The sequence below is a fragment of the Stylophora pistillata genome, chromosome 14 (genome assembly GCF_964205215.1).
Source record: "Stylophora pistillata chromosome 14, jaStyPist1.2, whole genome shotgun sequence".
Classification (NCBI taxonomy): domain Eukaryota; kingdom Metazoa; phylum Cnidaria; class Anthozoa; order Scleractinia; family Pocilloporidae; genus Stylophora; species Stylophora pistillata.
In genome coordinates, this window is record NC_142532.1 from 17,009,879 (window position 1) to 17,029,608 (window position 19,730).

Here is a 19,730-nt window from a genome sequence, read left to right on the forward strand (position 1 = left end):
TCACCATCTTTCCCATTGCCCTCACCTGAGCAACTTGTAGAGCTAAATTAAAAATACTTCTGGTTATATACGACAATATAAGGGCAAAGGCTAAAAAGGAACACTCATTACAATGTACGTAAATTCTGTGTTGTTCAACGTGGTAAATACAATCAAGCTCGAAAACAATATGTGCGACTGATACATGTTGGATTTATTTAAGCAGGATGTAGTAATCTATTCAGACTGCAAATAACTCAGTATGTTTGCGTCAAAGGAAAGGTCTGGAAGGAGAATGAAAACGGACTGAAAACGGCGAGAGAGACTAGGAAGAGACGGGCGTGTGGGCTCGCGCGCATTGCGGGCGTAAGACTCTTTCGCCACGCTTTACCGATTTCTTTATTGATTTTTAGGATAAACGCCGTGGTCTTTGATTTCTAGGTCAAAATGACAAAACGTCATTAAAGAAGAAAACATAAAAAACTCACGTTCGACTCTCCAAAGGAAAGGGTTTGGCAGACCCCCCAGTCTCCCCTAAGTAGACGACGTCATCACTGCTATCAGAGCTGAAAGATGAAGGCAAGACAAAGGAAACTGTAACTCTTGAACGCGGGCTTGAACGTTATACACTTGCAAACTCATGCCGCCAGTACCTCCAGCCAGTTTTTTGTGGCGGAAAACGTGGATAGGTCGTCGCCTGCTCGCGGTATTGATACGATGTTTCCTATTGTCTTGTTTATGAACGTACGATGCAGATTAGGCACAGACTTTTGTGTAGCTAAATACTAACCGGCGACACATGTTAAGAAGTCTTTTTCATATGCACAATCTTTAATTTTGATTGCTTTCCCAAACCGCGTGGAAAATGCTAAAAGCCGGATGTGGTCTCAGGCCAGCTAGGATAATAGAAGCAGCCATGTTCCATTCAGTAAGTATGTTTGCGTATTAGATACATGCGAGCAGTCAAAGGAAAGGTCTGGGGTCTTTATTGATTTTGAGAATAAAACAACTGTTTTGCAGTGTATAATCTGTTTTCTAACGCCATGGCCTATGATTGCTCGGTGAAAATGACAAAACATCAGTTAAAGAAGAAAACATAAAAAAACTCACGTTTGACTCTTCAAAGGAAGTGCTTTAGCAGACATTCCAGTGACCTCTAAATAGATGACACCATCAGTGCTATCAGAGCTGAAAGATGGAGGCAGGACAAAGGAAAGTGTAAGTGTTGAACGCGGGCTTGAACGTTACGCACTTGCAAACTCATGCCACCAGTACCTTCAGCAATTCTTTTTCTTGGCGCAGAACGTGGAAAGGTCCTCGCCTGCTCACGGCACTGACTTGAGTGTAAATACGATCTTTCCCGTTGTCTTGTTTATGAACGTACAATTCGGATTAGGCACAGACTAAACTGTAGGTAAATGTGAGCGTGCGTCACATGTTATGAAGTCTTCTTCATAAGTAGACCAGCTTGAATCTTTAATTTTGATTGCTTTCCAAACCGCGTAAAAAAAGGAAAAAGGCGGATGGGGTCGCAGGCAAGCTTTGAGAATAGAAACCGCCACGTTGTAATAATTTTTGGGGCGTTACCAGTTTCCCTCTTGATTGGGAAAATAATACAAAAAAACGTAAAATAGACGAGTTTAATCAACAACAACGTAGTATAATTGTAGGATTCAAGTGGCCAAGTGGCAGCTAGAAAAATTCACCTTACCAGAAATGCATTTTACAATTCAGAAGTATTTTGAGTGAAATACTCCGTGTATAATTCGCATTCTAACTACATTTCTTCGAGATCTGCCGCCTTACCTTTTTTTTCGTACGTTTTTCGATCCAGTGTAAAAATGCACATACCTGACCTGCTCTAGTTCTGTGTCCGAAGATCCCGACCCTGACCCTGAAAACGAAGGAAACAGTTACTTGAAAGTAAGAAGTAAAAATATGCACAAGGAAGAAGTTAGGGCTTCAAGAACTCACCTCTTCCACAGACTAAACTGGTGTAGCCTCTACGTTCCATTTTACTCTCAGCTGTACTCTCAAGGAACTCGTACGTTTCGCAAAACTTCTCAATTACGTTAGAAGGAAACTCTGCACGCGCTGGTTCTACAGACGACTTTTATCGGCAACGGATATGCAGACCCGGATACGTAAGTCCGGAGTGGTAAGATAATTTTAGCTAACTTGACAAAGTTCCAGTTTTGTTTTACACATTCTTCAATGATTCGTGGCCACTAATTTCCTGTGACATCGGTTTGTTTGACAATCATAGTGTTAATCTATGTATGCGGTTTTACCAGCGGTTTTACTAGCTTAAAAAACTGATAAATTTGTCATTGCTTGTGAAAACTCGATGAAACAATTCCGGTTACCGTAACTGCTCGAGGTGTTGGAAAAAAGATGAGTTTCGGTACTCGTTACTATATACGAGATGTATACGGTCTACACGGTTTTTTTTTTAATGAAATGTGACATTGTTAAATGGTATAAATGGCAATGTCCTTTCAAAGTCGCACAGGTTTGCTTTTCATTTCCTTAATAGAAATATCTATGTGAGCACATAGCTCATTTCGATTTCGCAAAAAGTAGTTTTCTACAAGGTTTTGAATTTAAGGTTAAAAACGTGAGCCCCAAAAACACCTTAAAAAACCACTTTCTAGCAGAGAATGTTATCATATCCTGTGCGAAAATACTTGCGGGTGTTTGTTGGAGTTTGACTAATGGTCGTGGGTACAAGTCGTGGGTCGTGGGTGTGGGTGTGGGTGTGGGTAAGAGTCGTGGGTGTGGTTAATACTTAATAATAAAAATAACCATTTAAAATATTAAATATAATAATACATAAATTTTATACAACCCTGTCATTCATTAATTTAACTGTTCTTTCTTCTAGTTATTTTATTTTGTTTATTCAATTTACCCTACTTTACGTCTATTTTTATCTGTTATCTCACTGTCAATGAAATTAGTTTCAGTTTCGCGACGGGAAGAGAGATAAATCTTGTAATTACATTAAATTAGTTTCACAACACGATAATTCCGGATCTGTCACCAGCGCGATCGCCGACGAGCGTCCATTGGTCGGCTACTCTGGGATTTGATTTTTCCCTTTTTCTGCTTTTTAGGGTTGTTGTCAAGGGAAATCCACAGGACATTCTTTTGTTCTCTTTCGGTTTTCAAGCCCCAGACGATAAAACTTTCCCGAGGTAATTTACTTAGGGAAAAATCGGTCACACTTGCAAATTTGAGTTTCCCTAAGACAAAACCCTGTAGTGTGACAACAGCTGATAACGCGTTTACGATCCTCCACTGTCGAGTTACCAGTCTGGCAGAGGTTATGTGTGTGCCTTTTGAGTCAGTCGACTTGTGCACAATCAGTTTTTCTTTGTGTATACAGTGTGTAATTACCAGATTTATCTATCGTTCTTTTGTCATTGATGTTGTCAGACGAGATCTCGGAATTTCTGTTCCTTGGCCCCTGACTTTAGCCGCAAATATAGAATTCACGAGCGCTGTCGCAATTTTAACGTTATAGTACTTCTACTATATGAAATCATTTTTGGTACAATGGTACAAAGCAGCTCAGGTGTCTCGTTAACACAGACCTCGAAAACGCAAAACGCAGACCGCAGACCGCAGACCGCACAGCTCGAAAAACGTGTACACAGTGTGTAATTACAAGATTTATCTCTCTTTCCTTTATTATCAAACAAAATCTCGGAATGCGTCGCGAAACTGATACTAATTTCATGGACAGTGAGATAACAGATAAAAATAGACGTAAAGTAGGGTAAATTGAATAAACAAAATAAAATAACTAGAAGAAAGAACAGTTAAATTAATGAATGACAGGGTTGTATAAAATTTATGTATTATTACATTTAAAATTTTAAATGGTAATTTTTATTATTAAGTATCAACCACACCCACGACTTTTACCCACACCCACACCCACACCCACGACCCACGACTTGTACCCACGACCCACGACCCACGACCCACGACCATTAGTCAAACTCGTTTTGTTGTTTACACCCAAACTTAATTTGTAGTTTATCCTGATGAAGTCTCACTCGAAGACGAAACCGGTCGATTAATTGACTAAATTAATCGCATAGTGATGCGCATAGTTGTTCGTAATTTTGTCCATACTGATTACAGTAAAAGTAAAATTAGAGTCCAGAGTCCAGAGTCCATAGTCCAGAGTCCAGGGTCCAGGGTCCAGTCCAGTCCAGAGTCCAGTCCAGGTTTTAGCCTATGCGACATCTCAGTTGTCAAAATCCTAATCGATCTGAAACTGTGGTTACAAGTGGAGCAACATCGGTGTCGAGGCTATTCGAGTTCAGCAGAGGCGTACAACTGCTGCTCAAATCGAAGAGAAACCGGAAGCCCAATATCAAAAATCGAAAAAGCACATCAGATACCAAATCTAAGTACCCGTCAAAAGTTTTGACGAAAACCGAAAACCAAATGCTGAAAACGGAAAATCCACAGAACGCAACGAACAACAAAACGGAAAAACCGACGTCTTTTGGCACAGAAACCACAAACCCGATCTAAAATAAAAGCCAAAACCGCAAACCCCAATGCCCCCCTCTTGAAAAGTTAATTTGATTAATTGTTTTGTTCTAAAACATATTCGCTCGCTCGCTTTTACCATTAGAGTCGAGCAACGACGTAGTTCCAAGGTGTTGTTGTGTTGATAGAGAGAAATTCTCTGTTTTTCCACTTTGGCCACAAGGCAAGACAAATAACAGTCGGAGATTTTGACACTTTTAAAATGATCGATTGCAGATGGAAAAAATTGTTATCATCATGATGGTAATTTTTTTTACGACTAGCGGTTGATATTTTTCAATTTTTCGCTCCACGGCTGGATTTTATTTGCTGCTTTATGGCAACGGTTAAACCCATTGAGACCCTCTGGAACGAGCAGCCGGAAAACACAAACAGACTTCCGGTTATTTTTCTTGCACAAAAATAATTAACAAGGGAAAGGTAGAAATAGTGGCGCGCAAGCTGGAATCTATCTGTTCTTTGTTATTACTTGTCAATCTTGCCCAGTTCATTCTTGAAAACCGTAATATTGTTTCTTCTTCCTTCAAAATTCAATGTGCATGGTGCTTGCATCCCTTCTCCGTCACCCCGGTTCACAGCCTTTCCAGTAACTACTGCAAAATATCTTTGATCGAGTGTTTCTAGTCTTTTTGCTCAAAACCCCTATAACTTCAAACCCCGATAACTCGAAGTAAATTCAATTCCCTTTGGCAATTTGAGTTACCGGGGTTCAACTGTATCCGTATCATAACGGTAAAAATTGTATGAATTTGGAGCTCGCAAACACAGACATATTTCCGGTTTTGGTTTTTTTTTTTTTTGTTAAAAAAACTCGCTGTTGCCGTTTAACCAAAGAGTTTCTTTCAGTATGACTGAAATTGATTCCACTAATGATTTTAGCCGCAAAAATGTTGTATTTCAACCAGTTTTAGTGTCAGCGGAAGTCCTCCGAAGAGGCTAAGGCGCCAACCTTATCACGAACCTGGGCGGAGAACTGTTAAATCTGCCGGAGATTAACTTTTGATTGCTTTGATTATGGTAATGTACAGTATCTTTTTTCTGAACTCTTTGTCGCAATCTGTATTCAGTTCGAAACCGTTCATCGACTTCTGCAGATCGATTAATCAAGTTGTAAAATTACGATTAGAATCGCGTAATTGAATAAATTCTCGCATTCGATTGGTTAACGAAGCGGGGTATTTTTAACGAGCGTGAAATTGCCAGTTGAAAACAAAGCTAGTGATAATAAATGTTTCGCATCTGAGCGCGAACTCAGGATAAAAACAAACAATTTTGATGGTGTTTCTTTTTTTATTATTATTTTTATTCAATTATGTGATTCAAGGAAAATCTATCACCTGACTCGTGAAAACCGATATCACACTGTGCTTTAGTTCTACAGTCGACTCCCGATAACTCGAACCTCGCGCTAACTCGAACCTCGCGCTAACTCGAACCTCGCGCTAACTCGAACCAAAATCGATTTCCCATGGATTTCCGTCATACATTCACTGTAATTTTACCCTCGGTAACTCGAACCCTCGGTAACTCGAACCCTCGGTAACTCGAACCCTCGATAACTCGAAACTCCCGCTAACTCGAACCAATTTTCGTTTCCCTTGAGGTCATTTTCTATATAATTTTACCCTCGATAACTCGAACCACGTCTGTCGATACGTGCCAAGTCAAAACACTGTTGTCCAAAACCTTAAATTTATTTTGAAGCAGCCGTGTGAACTGTTTCTTTTCTTTCACATTACCGTGACAAGACGTGTCAGTTCAGTTCAAGTTCCGCTGGTTTTCACAAAGTGTTGCTTCCTAACTCCTTTTTAAATCGCATGAGGTTATCAGTACCAGTAACCCGACATTGGTCTCTTAAAAAAAAAAAACCTGTACGGTTCGCAGTTACTGGACCTCTCCCCGCTGCATTCCTTTGTTATATTTTTCACATTACGTTACGTTCCGATTTATACAGTAATTTAGAGATGTACTGTCTTTTTTTTTCACTCGGCTTCTCTATACTGTAATCAAATTTGATTACAGTCAAACTAAGTGAAGCCTACCCCTCAAGATTACATTAATGAATTGATCATTTGGATATTGAACCCGCCAGTCGTTTCAAGAATGCAATAATGAATTGATTTTTGAACCTGCTAGCCGTTTCACGAATGCAATAATGGATTGATTATTTGAATATTGAACCCGATAGCCGTGTCCGTTTTGAAAAGGCGCGAATCATTGTTCAAATCAGAAGTCCATTTCTGATGGGATTATGCGAACACGTGATGATGAAACGGAACCATTTCATGGCGTCAGACGATGGCGTGAAAGGTGAGTTCGAGTGTTGTGTAGAACTTCTTGTAAATTAAATGTTGTAAATGGAATGTTATCGACAGCTTTTTTCGCCTATTTACATCTTGACGAACTTGTAGAAATTCTTGTGTGCATTCATGGTCGAAGAAAATAGTTTACGGGCGAAGCCATCGCAAGACTTTTATTTCGTAAATATTTGCGATCGACTGTTTTCGCAGTGTTTTTACAGTGCAGTTTGTTCATTTTCAGGATTCCTCGTCGAATAGAACAATCTTATTGGTCTAATCAGAAATGGACTTCTGATTTCAACAATGATCCGCGCCTTTTCAAAACGGATACGGCTATCGGGTTCAATATTCAAATAATCGGTCCATTATTGCATTCGTGAAACGGCCAGCGGGTTCAATAATCAATAATCAATTCATTATTGCATTCTTGAAACAACTGGCGGGTTCAATATCCTAATGATCAATTCATTGATGTAATCTTGAGGGGTACGCTTCACTTAGTTTGACTGTAAAATGTACACTGCCTATAAAGAAAAACATTTAACATCTTTTTTTCTCTTATTTCCGGTCATTTTTTCTCAAATCCCGATAACTCGAACTCCTGATAACTCGAACCTTTTTCAGTTTCCCTTGAAGGTTCGAGTCTCGGGAGTCGACTGTAAATCACAGAGGATAAAATTGAAACTGAAAATAATGACCCAAGGGGTTTGAAAACTCACTTCGATTAAACGGAATCTTCAAGTTATCTGTGTTTCGAGAACTAGAAATCAATGGAATCGATGCTCTGTTTTGGGAGAAAGAAAATAGGCGACACTTACATTACAACTTTTAAAAATATTTTGGAAGATGGGATAGAAATAAGTCTAAATACTTGATTTCGGTTGTTCAGAGGTTGAAAGCGCTATCGACCGAATACATCTTTATCCAGCGGATACGTGTTTACAAGACATACGATGCTATCCAGTGGATAGCATTATCCAGCCTTTGAACAATCAGCCCCTGGATGAGAAAGCAGTCATCTGTATTAAAGGCTGATAGTTTCTAAAGAAAAGTTATCTGTATTATTGCGCTAAAATTATGGATTTGGACAAATTTACACCACACGGTAATTCTAGTAAACTTGCCCCGGAGACAAATTTTCGCAATACTGATCACCTTACGGTAAAACTTCGAAAACTTGTTTTCGTCAAACTAAAAAATCACATCAAATGTTCAATTTTTTTTTCTTCAATACAAGTTATCTCTCAGAATTTTCGAACATATGCTACTGTTGGAGAAATGAGGGCCGGTTATTTTATCAAAGTTTAGCAGTTGTCTTACAAAACCGCGTTCTAAACTGTCCTCAATTTAGGCGAACCTTTCATCTGAAAGTTTATATTTGTGAACAGTGTCAAGAGGGCCGAGAACTAACAGGTGGAAGGACACTTATTTTGTCACATCAACCCTCTTATCGAGAATACCTGAGGCCCATTGCCATCGTCAAACCGCGGTTTGGGTTTGACCTACCCTGCTGGCAGAGGCGTTTATTTGTTAACTTCCCCTGCGGTCCACGTAAAAATAAAGTCCTCTGCGCTCGGCCTGTTAAATCTTCTTCGAGCATGCGCGGCCTGTTGCTTAGAAACAAATTAGTTCTCGGTAGTACTCGGCCAACTATATAGCTAAATAGGATGCGTGCGCATAAAAACGTTTTTAAAACAGGTTCTGACCGGTTTTGCAAATCAGATTATCCACAAACTTGGATAATTCCCAGGAGCATGCTCGAAGAAGATTTAACAGGCCGAGCGCAGAGGACTTTATTTTTACGTAAACCGTAGGGGAAGTTAACAAATAAACGCCTCTGCCAGCAGGGTAGGTTAGACCTCGTTTAAATAACCGACCCTGAAACTTCTAATTTATCCTGTTTCTGGAAATTGGCAAGCTGAGGCGAATCTCTACCTGTTTTCTTCGTACTTTGTTATGCTCCTGACCGTATTTTGCCAAAAGCTCGTGGAAAAGTAAAGGCAAGTATGGATGTTCTCCACTTATGTGAAAACTGTGAAAAAGTGTGCAGTGACAGGAACTCCCATCTCAACTCAACGGAAGTGGGCGTCACATTCAAAACAACCGTTAGGCCATATTGCTCGAGCGTGAGGTATATTGCTCGAGCAATATTGCTCGAGCCATATTGCTCGAGCGTGAGAGCGTGTGGTATTTTTGGATAATGGCTAAGTGTTTTTTATTTTTCTCCCTTAATTCATCACCAAAGAATCTTAATTGAATACGAAAAAATAGCCAAGCTGCGTACAGCTTACGGCCCACTCTAACGACTAGCGCCGGAAAGAGTTGGTGGGCGATAAATGGCGATTGCGGATGCTGACTATGCAGCTTAACCTCCGCCATTTTTCGCCCTCGTGATCGTTTTTTCGCCCGCCGCTGTCTCAGTCAAACTCAACTCTTTTAAGAGTTAATACTCTTGAACGCGCTCTTGTTATTGATTCCCCGATGATAGCGTCGGGAGGTCGCCGAAACGTCGGAACATTACAACGTTAGTTATTACTTGCTGGAGTATTTTCTTATGCACCTATTTTTCTATTGTTTTCCTAGAAATAGTCAAATTTCACCCGAGGATTGCGAGGGATTGCGCTTCCTATTAGAGTTTTCGATTGACAACTATCGATTTATATTTGAGGTGGCTTCAACTCAGTAAGCCTGGTATTTTCTAGGGTCACCTCGACATACATTGAATTATCGATAAATTGTCCGTATATTAGGTAAAAAGGCGAATAATACATAAATTTGCATTTGAATTTCGAAATCGTTTAACTTCTCTACCACTTTCTTGACAGTATTTTGATCACCGACAACTGTTACGATGTTTCAAGGTGTCTCAGTGAAGCTCTCCTCACTGTTTGTTACCAGAATTCATAGATCAATATACGCCCGCTGACCAATGCCTACGCATAGACGGTTTGCATTTAACTCCTGTCTCACGTATTTGTTATACTTTCGCTGTAAAACTCAGCTGGGTGTCTATTAAAAACAACTTCTACGACCCATCATGGGAAAGCCATCAATCGCACGATAGCGTGTTTGCTTTCATGTCGTGTTCTTGCGGGGCGCCATCCCCCGTTTGGCAACATTGTAGTCATTTCAAGTTACTACTAACTAGCAAAGGGTTAGCCCATACACATTTACGGTACTTAAAAATTTTCGACTTCTCGGGATCAAAAAATCCACGACAAAATTATTTTTAATCATATTTTTAAACAGATCCTGTTTTGACGATTTGAAGGGACCACGTATTCGACAATTTTCTCCCATAATGTGAGGAAAAGGTGAAGCCCTCTGGCGATTTCAGCCTGCTTTCAGGCGTTCCTTTGTTCAGGGGAAGCTCAATGGCTTTTTTATGGAAGCGCAATGGTATAGCGGCAGAAGAATCGGCGGTCAGGAATAAAGAAAGGCTTTGGGTATCGTTTTTCCCCTTATTTGTCGCCGTCACACTAGTTTCTAAATTAGATTTGCATGATTGGATCTCACCCCTCGAGGTGGTGTCTAGTCAGATTTTACTTTCATTTTATAGCTTTATGCAAAATTACGCGAGTTTGAATAATTGTCTTGTCGAAATAGTCAAATTCATTATTTTTACCCTATTGAAAAGTGTACGGACTGTGTACGCACAGCAGAATTCGACGTCATCATTTCCCGCTATTCCTTAAAGATGAATGACTAAAAATTTGCAAGGCTGTTTTGTTAAGAGTTTTAACCAGTGCCTATTATCGAACGTTTTATTTAAGCCTATGATTCTTATCTGCGTAGTTACGCGATTAAGAGTTCAATCGAATTAAACCCTCCCTGGAGGTACATCCTGGGGAATTATTCCACGCACTCCTTCAGGACTCTTGAACTTGGACCAGATCAATTCCGTGGAAAAATGAAAAGTGTGGGCTTAAAAGGCTGAAAATAAAAATAGGTTCGACTTCCCTGATCTCCTGCCAGTTTAAAAGCGAATGCGACTGCTGATAAATTAAAATAACTCCCTAAGTCATTCGGTTTTGAAAGCTGATGCCATTTCTCAACTTCCTAATTTGTTTGTTTGTTTCTTTGTTTTGTTTTGTTTTTTTCGTTTTTCAAATAAACGGGGGTGGACTTCGTCATGAAACACCCTCGTGAATTATTGATTACGTTATGACCCCACTTCAGAACTATTCAGCTCGTTAAGACTTCCCACTATCAGTTTCCCGTCACACGAAAAGGAGTGATTCAGGATCTACTTTGCCTAGCCAGATCCTAGCATGGTCAATTGAATTCAGTGTACATGAGGAAGCTTCATTCGGTAGCAATCACTCTCATATGTGCACGCTGGTTCAGTACAGGGCCTAACTTTGTCGAATCTCGCTAGAAAAGCGTGTTTTCAAAAACGGAAAGTTTTGACGCATGTGTTAATCCTTTACATGGGTTTCAGTAAGGGCTGGGCACCAGGCAAATTGACCAGCAGTGAGGACAGTTTTGCCCTGCTGATTTGATGACCTGGAGGAAAGGTTATTTTATAAAGAAGTTCAATTCAAAAAGTTTTGCCACCCCCCCCCCCCTCTCTCTGAAAACCAGTTGCCCTCCTGCTGAAAGCATTAATGAAATCCCTGCCTTTCACTCCCTGAAGTGATTAACATATAACGTCTCCTTAAAGTACATATACGCTATGCAGCAAACAGGTAACAAGAATACTCAAGCTTATCTGGTAGAAGTTGTCATCCTGATCTGACACTAAATTCCCATAACTAATTGACAAGGAAATGTGTAGAAGCTAGAGGAGAGAATTAACAAGTACACCTAGTGAATTAAAGGGTTAACTTTTCTTACCTACTGAATGGTTGTTTATTCAAGGTTAGGTGCTAAACACAGTATTAATAATTATCTGCAATTACTTGAAAATGTGTGCAGTGTAATTTCTTTGCCCATCCAACCAGAAGTTGCCATTTTGCTATGTCAATGAAGAAATAGACTTCAAAAAGTAGGCTGATTCTCACTTATTGCAGCCAGAAATTAAATTTTGAAAGTATTTTTTCTTCCAGGTTCAAGCCAAAGTCAGGAAGGGTAAAAAGAAATTTGAAAAGCTGAAAGTAGATGTTATGCAAAAGATAGACCTGCTGTCTGCTAGTAGATGCAACTTACTTTCAAGTACACTTGCTGCATACCAGCAGGCTTTGCTCAAGTTTTGGGAAAACACTTCTCGAACTATGGTACAAGTATCAGAACAGTTTAAGGGATTACCCGCATATCAGTTTCAAATGTTGAAGAGCCTTAATCCTCTGACTCTGGAATCTGACGACAAGGAGAAAGGAGAAGAAGGAAAAGAAACGAAACCCAGCAGAGAACCCGACAATGAAAAACAAGAATCAGCCAACAGCGGAGAAAAGAAAGAAGCTTCAAAAGAAGATGACGATGATGAGATGCTTCTTAGAGGTAAATCCACTATGGCCTTACCTGCTCCTCTGGTTTCTATAGAGCGTAAACCATGTCTGAAGTTGTTGGGTGTGACTTTTCAATCTGATCCGTGTAACTGGGATTTACATTTTGATAATATTATATCGAAAGCCAGTAGTCGTCTGTACATCTTACGTGTTTGTAAATTCTATGGACTGCCGCTGGATCATCTTCATCTTCTTTTTATCAGTCTTATTCCACCTATATTTACATATGCTGTAGAAGTATGGGGCTGCGCGTATTATCATAAGTATCTGAGTCGCATAGACAGGCTGTTCAGGAGAGCTTTTAAGCTTGGCTACTGTAAAGAGCTTTTTTCGATTGAAAATATTATTATTCTAAAAGATAAGAAGTTGTGGGCCAAGATCACCGACAGCGATTTTACAACAGCTTTAGATGACCTTTTTCCACCTGAGCGACCAATGGTTACGCTACGTAAGAGGCGCCATAATTATATTCTCCCGCTTGTCAGAACTGAACGTTTCAAGAGGACTTTTGTTAATAGATGTTTGTTCTCTTATTAGTCAGTCAGTTAGTAATTTAGTTAGTTCATTAGTTTTATACTTGCTGAGTTCATATCATTGTAACTAAACACGTTTGTTGTTTAGAATGCTTAATAAAGACTTTTTATTTATTTTAAAGACTTTTTTATCAGTTAATTTCTCTGGATCATTCACCATTAGAAGAGAAAAAGTCGCCCGAGGATGAGAATAAAAAGGCTGATGATGATAATGATGACAAGGCACTTTTAGAAACAGATTTATTGGGAGATGATGAAGTCTCCAATGGTAATGTGGGTGAAAGAGATGAAACGCCCTTCATTGATTTGCTGGGTGATGATGCTTTGATGCCATCAAAACACAATTCAGGTTAGAACAGTTACTGTACTGTTACATAGAGGGGGGAGGGGAGGGGGGAGGTACTGTTACATAGAGGGGGGGGGAGGGGGGAGGGCAGACCATACTGTACTGTTACATAGAACTTAACAGTGTATGTGAGACACCAAGGGGGTTTCAAGTGAAACACAATTTGTTCCCTGATAATTTAAAAGTATCCATTTAAAGTGCACCTAAACCCAAAAATTTTTTTTCGCTTAACGAAATAAGTGTATTTTTTGGAGTATTTCTGTGCAAACATTTTTTTATTTGCTCAAATCTTCAATTGTCTGTGCCCAGTCAAAATACGGAAAATCGGCCGCCATCTTGCCCCACGGCCGAGTTTAAAGAGGAATGGCTCTAGCGGGTAATGTGACGTCAAATCGAGAACACGAAAGTCTGCATTTCACACATTTTCGCTTGTTTAGGAAGGTTGTAGTCGATGTTGTCCGAAAATATGCCGGCTAAGTGTGTTATAGGAGGATGTAGCAACGTGCGAAATTTGCAAGAGGGTATCACGCTTCATACATTCCTCATACAATACACCTGGTCGGCATATTTCGGACAATATCGACCACAACCTTCCCAGACAAGTGAAAATGTGTGAAAAGCAGACTTTCGTGTTCTCGATTTGACGTCACATTATCCGCTAGAGCCATTCCTCTTTAAACTCGGTCGTGGGGCAAGATGGCGGCCGATTTTCCGTACTTTGACTAGGCATAGAAAATTTAAGATTTAAGCAAATTAAAAAATTTTTGCACAGAAATACTCCAAAAAACATGCTTATTTCGTTAAGCGAAAAAAAATTTTTGGGTTTAGGTGCACTTTAAACTCCTGGCATGGGTTGTTCGAAGGATGGATAATGCTATACACTGGATAAATCTCTATCCAGTGGATAGCGCAGTACGTTCTGGTAACACTTATCCGCTGGATAGAGATTTATCCGTTGGATAGCGTTATCCGCCCTTTGAACAACCAGAGCCTGGCCTGGGTTGTTCAAAGGTTCAGGATAGCACAATCCACTGGATAAACTACTATCCAGCATTTAAATTTTTACAAAACATACTACATTATTAAAAACTGGATCATTGGATAATGTAATTCAAGACTTTTTATTGGCTTAGCCATTATGGTATATGAGCCAATATACCATAATTTAATATCTGTACATTATAACATCCGGTTTCTTCTTACAAAATAAAGTCGAGAAGATTTGTCTAATGTCTTGGGGGTGTTGTATTTTTTAATAAAACAATTATTCCACTCGCGCTAGTTGGATATGAGATGATTATGGCCAACTGGGCACGTAGCACCGGGTTGGCTATCTATCATCTCATATCCAGCACGCACTCATGGAGTAATTGTTAATTATCCACTGGAAGGCAATTTATCCAGTAGATATAGTGTTATCCACTCTTGGAATAACCAGGGCCTGGTTGCTTGTTCGCTCAGTGAGAATACATGTACTGTTTTTACAGCAGTGGTAAAGAGTCTTGCCCAAGAGCAAAGCACATTAAGCTGACCATTGGCTCAAATTGGGAACTTATGATGTGATGTCACTGGGGAGTTTACTGTTAACCCTAACTCCTACGAGTGATCAAGACAGAGTTTCTCCTTACAATATCATTACAATATCAAGCAGACAAGTGATGAGATTAAATATATCTTATTAGCCAAGCGCGAGGGCCATACTGGGAGAATATTGGCCCGAGGTCTTGACGGTACAGACCAAGCATAGCGAGGTCCGTACAAAAAAGACCGAGGGCCGATATTCTTCCAGTACGGTCCAGAGCAAGCTTGGTTAATAAGAGATTTATTCTACGACTGAAGTTCAAAGGGATACAAGTGCGGTATCATTCGGGACCATTTGCGACAGTGCCCGGTCCAATACTTAGAGAATATTGACCAGCAATAGAGCATTTTGATTGGTTGATTTTAGTTATTGGCCCTCTGACTGCCCGAGTCGTGTAATAAAAGAAAAATATGAATTAGGGGGTTATTGGTTGATCCAATGCCAAATTATTTAAACCATTGTCATAATGATTGTATGGCAGAACCACGAGGAGGATTGAATGCAATCTAGGGAGTGAAAGGGTTAAGGGGAAAAAACATGAATTATGACAGCAATAATTTTTGGGATGTCCATAGGCCATGAGAGATTTGAGAATTCTGTAGCCTTCCACTATCCAGAATTCCTCAGCAATATTTATATGGCCTGAACCAATTCTTGCAGATGCAGACCCGCATTGAAGTGTATTCTTCCCCTACATACATTATACCTCTTACTGAATTCGAGATCTGTTCTTTAATTACAGACCAAGATTTTTTTCTGCCTGATTTATGACCAAGGGGTCACAAATCTCTGGGTTCAAACAAAGGGGAAGATTTCAATCCAAACAAATTTTTTAACCAAACAGGCTATACAATAAAATAAGATCTCCAATACTGACCAGTTGTAGCACATTTACCAACAAGAGATACATGTTGCAGCACCAGTAATTTATAATTATTCTTGTCCTGCTGCTGTTATTTCTTTTTTAGAATTTGATAATCAGATTCCTAGCTATGAATAGAGTCAATTGTAACTACTCTCAAACATCTCTCTTGTATTGTTTGTTAGGGACTGGTGACCTTCTCTCATCGTTTGAGGATCATCCAAGTAGGAATGGACTCAAGGCTCATGGCTCAACCATGCCACCCAGCTGTGAAGAGGCAAAGCAAATTCCTACACCTGGTATGGGATTGTTAAGTGTTAATCCGGTTTCCTCTAGGAGTGACTAGCTTCTACATGTAGTTTCTACATACAATATCCCCCCCCCCCGAAAATGATCCTCAATCAAGAAGCTCTTGATTGTAATACAAATACTCCATGAACCATATCTTTTCTGAATATGAGTGTTGTGATATATTTATTTTTCTTGTGGGTCTAGGAGGTGAAAATGCACCATCAATGACAGCTGACGATCTTCTGTTTGGTTCCCCCACCAAGGAGGATCGAGCACAAGGAAACAAGTCAGATATTGACATCTTAAATGAAATTCTTGGCTCCAATGGTTCCTCAATGCAAGGTGTGGAGAACGAGAACAGCTTCAGCAAAACATGGAAGGATATGTTTGGGGATGAACCTGTTGGGCCTGCTCAGGCGTCATCTCAAGAACCTAATCAATCATGGTCCCAAGGTGGTTCCAATTTTATGATGCCCTCTGACCTCCTCAACAGCATGGCCAGGTTTGACCCATTTAGTGAGGTACCAAGGGGTGCTCCTCCCCAGCAAGCAATAGGTGCGGCTTTGAAGATGTCGGCTCCAATGCAGACAGGCAAGCATCAAGAGAGTCGTCCAGGTTCAAAGGCAAAACAGGCTTCATTATTACCAGGGAAAGTAGGCGAAAAAGGGAAAGGAAAGGGGAAAAAAGGTCAGGACATGTCTGCTTGGTTCAGTTTGTTCTCTGACCTGGATCCTCTTGCCAATCCTGATGCCATTGATAAACAAAACAAAAAGAGTGAAGAAGACAGACAATGTTGAGTTATTGAAATCTCAGAATTTATGTATAGAGGAATGTATAATGGCTGACACAAAGTCTTCTTTGAACATAAAAACCTTGGTCATGGACGGAATGGGGTTTTGAAATCAATTAGGGTAGGGATAGTTTTTTGGTTGCATGTACTGTCCACGAGTAAAGAAAATTAGAATGATCAATTCATCTTAATGGATGGTTTTAAAATGAATATGTACAAATATTTTGCAAGCAGGAAGCAAAGTGGACGTGTATATCACACTTTCAATCATCAAATGACAGATTCTTGGTTCTTCTACTAAGCCTAGTATTTTGAACATTTAAAAATTGCAATTCTTTGTTTGAATTGGCCAATGTTTTTCACACATTTCCCCAGTTTCTTCACAAAATCATTGTCTGCCTAAGAGATGGTCATTTCTTTTAAAATGGACTGCTTCATATTATAGACCACTGCTAAAGTTGTTTTTGGTCTTGATGACTGGCCTGCTAGAATTCTCCAACAGGACCACTAGGTGAAAAAGAAGTAGAACTTAGCCTCTATTTTTAAGTTATTGTTAACTTAAGGGTCACAGTTACAATATTGTATATTTAAGTTTTCTAATTGTTCATTGAATGTATATATTACAGTCACAGTTACATTCTTTGTGTATGAGAGACATTAGGGAACAAATGATGGGCTCCATTTTTTTTTTTCTCCTTTCTGAATAACAGGAACAAGTTGTAACCATTGCATAGCCCCCGCATCTGTTATTGCCTGTATCATCAGTGTAGGTGTATGCTTCAGGGAATTCAGTATAATAGCGCTTGTTTTTCTGATTGTTTACATCATACAACGTTTTGGAGAGTAGGGCTATGAAATTACCGTAGGAGTAAAGTTATGGGAGGTTTTAGACTAAGGTTCCATGCCTTGTGACATTATTGAAAATAAAGTCATGTTTTACTCGAAAGTGTCAATAAGTTTTTTCACGCCATTTGGTGACTAAACAACAAGTTAACCCTCTAACTTCCAGAAGTGATTAACATGTAACTTCTTCCTATATGCAGTTGAATTAGACCGTCTCAATTCCTCTCGTACCGTTTGCCTTGTAGTCGCATCCGGGGGGGCACTCCCTTATAAGGGCTTAATGGGGACGTGCGGCCAGCCAGGGTATGCTTTTCGAGATTTTTGTCTTAAACAGGGTATCGAATTTATCATTTTTTGTCTTAATCAGGGTGTCGATTTATCAATTTTTGTCTTAAACAGGATATCTTTTCTTGGAAGATAAACAGCAAAATTGTTACAGGCTCTAATTTTAATTAATATTGAATTGCGTTGATTTTGGCATTGATACCAGGCACGTTAAATGTCTTAAACAGGGTATCAAAAATCGGAATTCTGTCTTAAACAGGGTAGGAAAATCAGCGATATTTGTCTTAAACAGGGTCAGGGTATGAGGGGCCGCCCCGCACCTCCCCACCCAGGAATATATCGAGTACCCCCCGAGAGTCGCATCCATCGTTTAATTAAGCGAACAAGATGGCCGTCAAGAGACCTAACACATGATGTGTATGTCTCAAAAGGAAGAGATCTGGTAACTAACTTAAAAAATAGAACTTCACTGTACATGTACTAAACTAAACTGAGAAAAAATGAAACTGTATGGGAAAACCCACCACCTCAAGAGAGGGTGTATCGTGTGAGGAGATTACACAATGGCTTGGATGATGACGCGTTTTGTAATCAAAGTACATTTTATCAAACTGCACATAAATTTTGTTGGGAAGAGCTGTTGGAACGATGTCACACTTCCCGTGAAAAAGGTAACTTTTATCGGACATGCCCTTTCGTTTCTTTATTCGCCTTGTCAGCACCTTGGAAATGTATTGATACCAGTATGGAGAATATGCATACTGATGTTGGACTGTAAAGGGTTTATTCTTGACTCAGCCAAGTAAGTTAATGTCAGAGTGCAAGGCAAATAGACAACAGTATAAACCACTCCTAAGTTATTCCTAATTGAAGCCCTGACAACGGGAAGGATAAACCACTTTAGGGCATAAACCACATGTCTGACCTTGGCAGCTCTTGAGCACGAGACTCTCACAAGGTTATCTGGTAAATCGACACAGACAAAACAATAAAAATTTGGAAACTCCCTGTGAGGGTTAAATCCGAATAACCCATGGATTTGAATTTCAAAGCATAACAAAATACTAAGAAGAAATATTTAACTGCGATTAAACAACTGAATACTTCCCAGCTTTGTAAAATTTCGAGAGAAAAAGATCACGGAATAAGAGAAATAACAAAAAGTGATTACATAAAATGGGTGGTAATGGAGTTGGCTCGACTACCCACCGCTGTTCAGGTAGTGAGGAAGAAAAAATAACAAAATACCCAACCTATAGCTTTGTTTTTCCCTTAATCCTTATTTTGTTTTTATAATACTGAAATAGAGGAACTCTCGATATATGTTAGCATCCTAGAACTGCGCACCCACCCCTCCCCTAACTCAACATTAACCCTAACTTATTTACAGTTGATTGTTGTTGGGTTGGGGGAAGGGTGGGTGCGCAGTCCCTCAGATACTGACATCGACCCTTTTAAAACATTTGCAACCGCAAGAGAGTTCCTATTCACCTCCACAAACAATTTCTGTAAGCTAACCAATTGGTTTCACATGAAAATTAATTGTTACTTTGAAACGATGTGTAAACTAATACCTTAGGCGTTAAATCCATCCGTTGGTAAAAAATGTTATTTTGATTAAGTTAATTATTTTCCTGTTATCGTGATAAAAAGCTTTCAAGCCATTTCTAAATGCACAATTCTGGCAATTTCCGAGGGTATTATTTTACCAGTCTCTAACCAGCAAATCCGGCCTTCTACTGTAGGAGGGGGCATATATAGGAGGCAGAAGCCGCACAAAAAAAACACAAAACAAAACAAAACCAAATCTGAAAACCCGTTCAGCAGTATCACTGACAAAAAACCGGAAATTCTCAAACCGCAAGAACACCAAAACGGAAAAACCGAAGTTTTTTTTGCCACA

At 39.6% G+C, this 19,730-nt stretch overlaps 2 protein-coding genes and 1 pseudogene across 3 annotated transcripts in view; 2 read left to right on the forward strand and 1 right to left on the reverse strand.

The window, feature by feature from the left end:
- Positions 1–2,672, reverse strand: part of LOC148716864 (uncharacterized) — a 5,748-nt pseudogene extending 3,076 nt beyond the window's left edge. Inside the window, exons 1-5 of the transcript XR_015995529.1 lie at positions 1,954–2,672; positions 1,831–1,873; positions 1,090–1,167; positions 468–545; positions 1–42 (exon numbers count right to left, since the gene is read on the reverse strand). The exon at positions 1–42 is cut by the window's left edge and continues 28 nt beyond it. The product of XR_015995529.1 is annotated as an uncharacterized LOC148716864 (transcript). The remainder of the gene's footprint in view (positions 43–467; positions 546–1,089; positions 1,168–1,830; positions 1,874–1,953) is intronic.
- Positions 2,673–11,523: 8,851 nt separating this feature from the next.
- Positions 11,524–12,949, forward strand: LOC148716865 (uncharacterized). The gene is made up of 2 exons (XM_088744641.1): positions 11,524–11,562; positions 11,897–12,949. The coding sequence occupies exons 1-2, from the start codon at positions 11,524–11,526 to the stop codon at positions 12,830–12,832; spliced, it is 975 nt and encodes a 324-aa protein (XP_088600767.1). The 3' UTR covers positions 12,833–12,949.
- Positions 12,950–12,954: 5 nt separating this feature from the next.
- LOC148716866 (uncharacterized) lies at positions 12,955–17,645 on the forward strand (the record flags this gene model as incomplete). Its single annotated transcript, XM_088745603.1, has 3 exons — positions 12,955–13,177; positions 15,804–15,917; positions 16,114–17,645. Coding segments are annotated over 3 exons (930 nt in total), but the record flags the coding sequence as incomplete, so codon positions are not given.
- Positions 17,646–19,730: the final 2,085 nt, after the last annotated feature.

Excerpts from the sequence above, each read along its gene's own strand:
- LOC148716865 (XM_088744641.1), top strand. The coding sequence starts at position 11,524 with ATGCAGCAAACAGGTAACAAGAATACTCAAGCTTATCTG. Across the intron at positions 11,563-11,896 it reads AGAATACTCAAGCTTATCTG|GTTCAAGCCAAAGTCAGGAA; the intron begins GTAGAAGTTGTC and ends TTTTTCTTCCAG.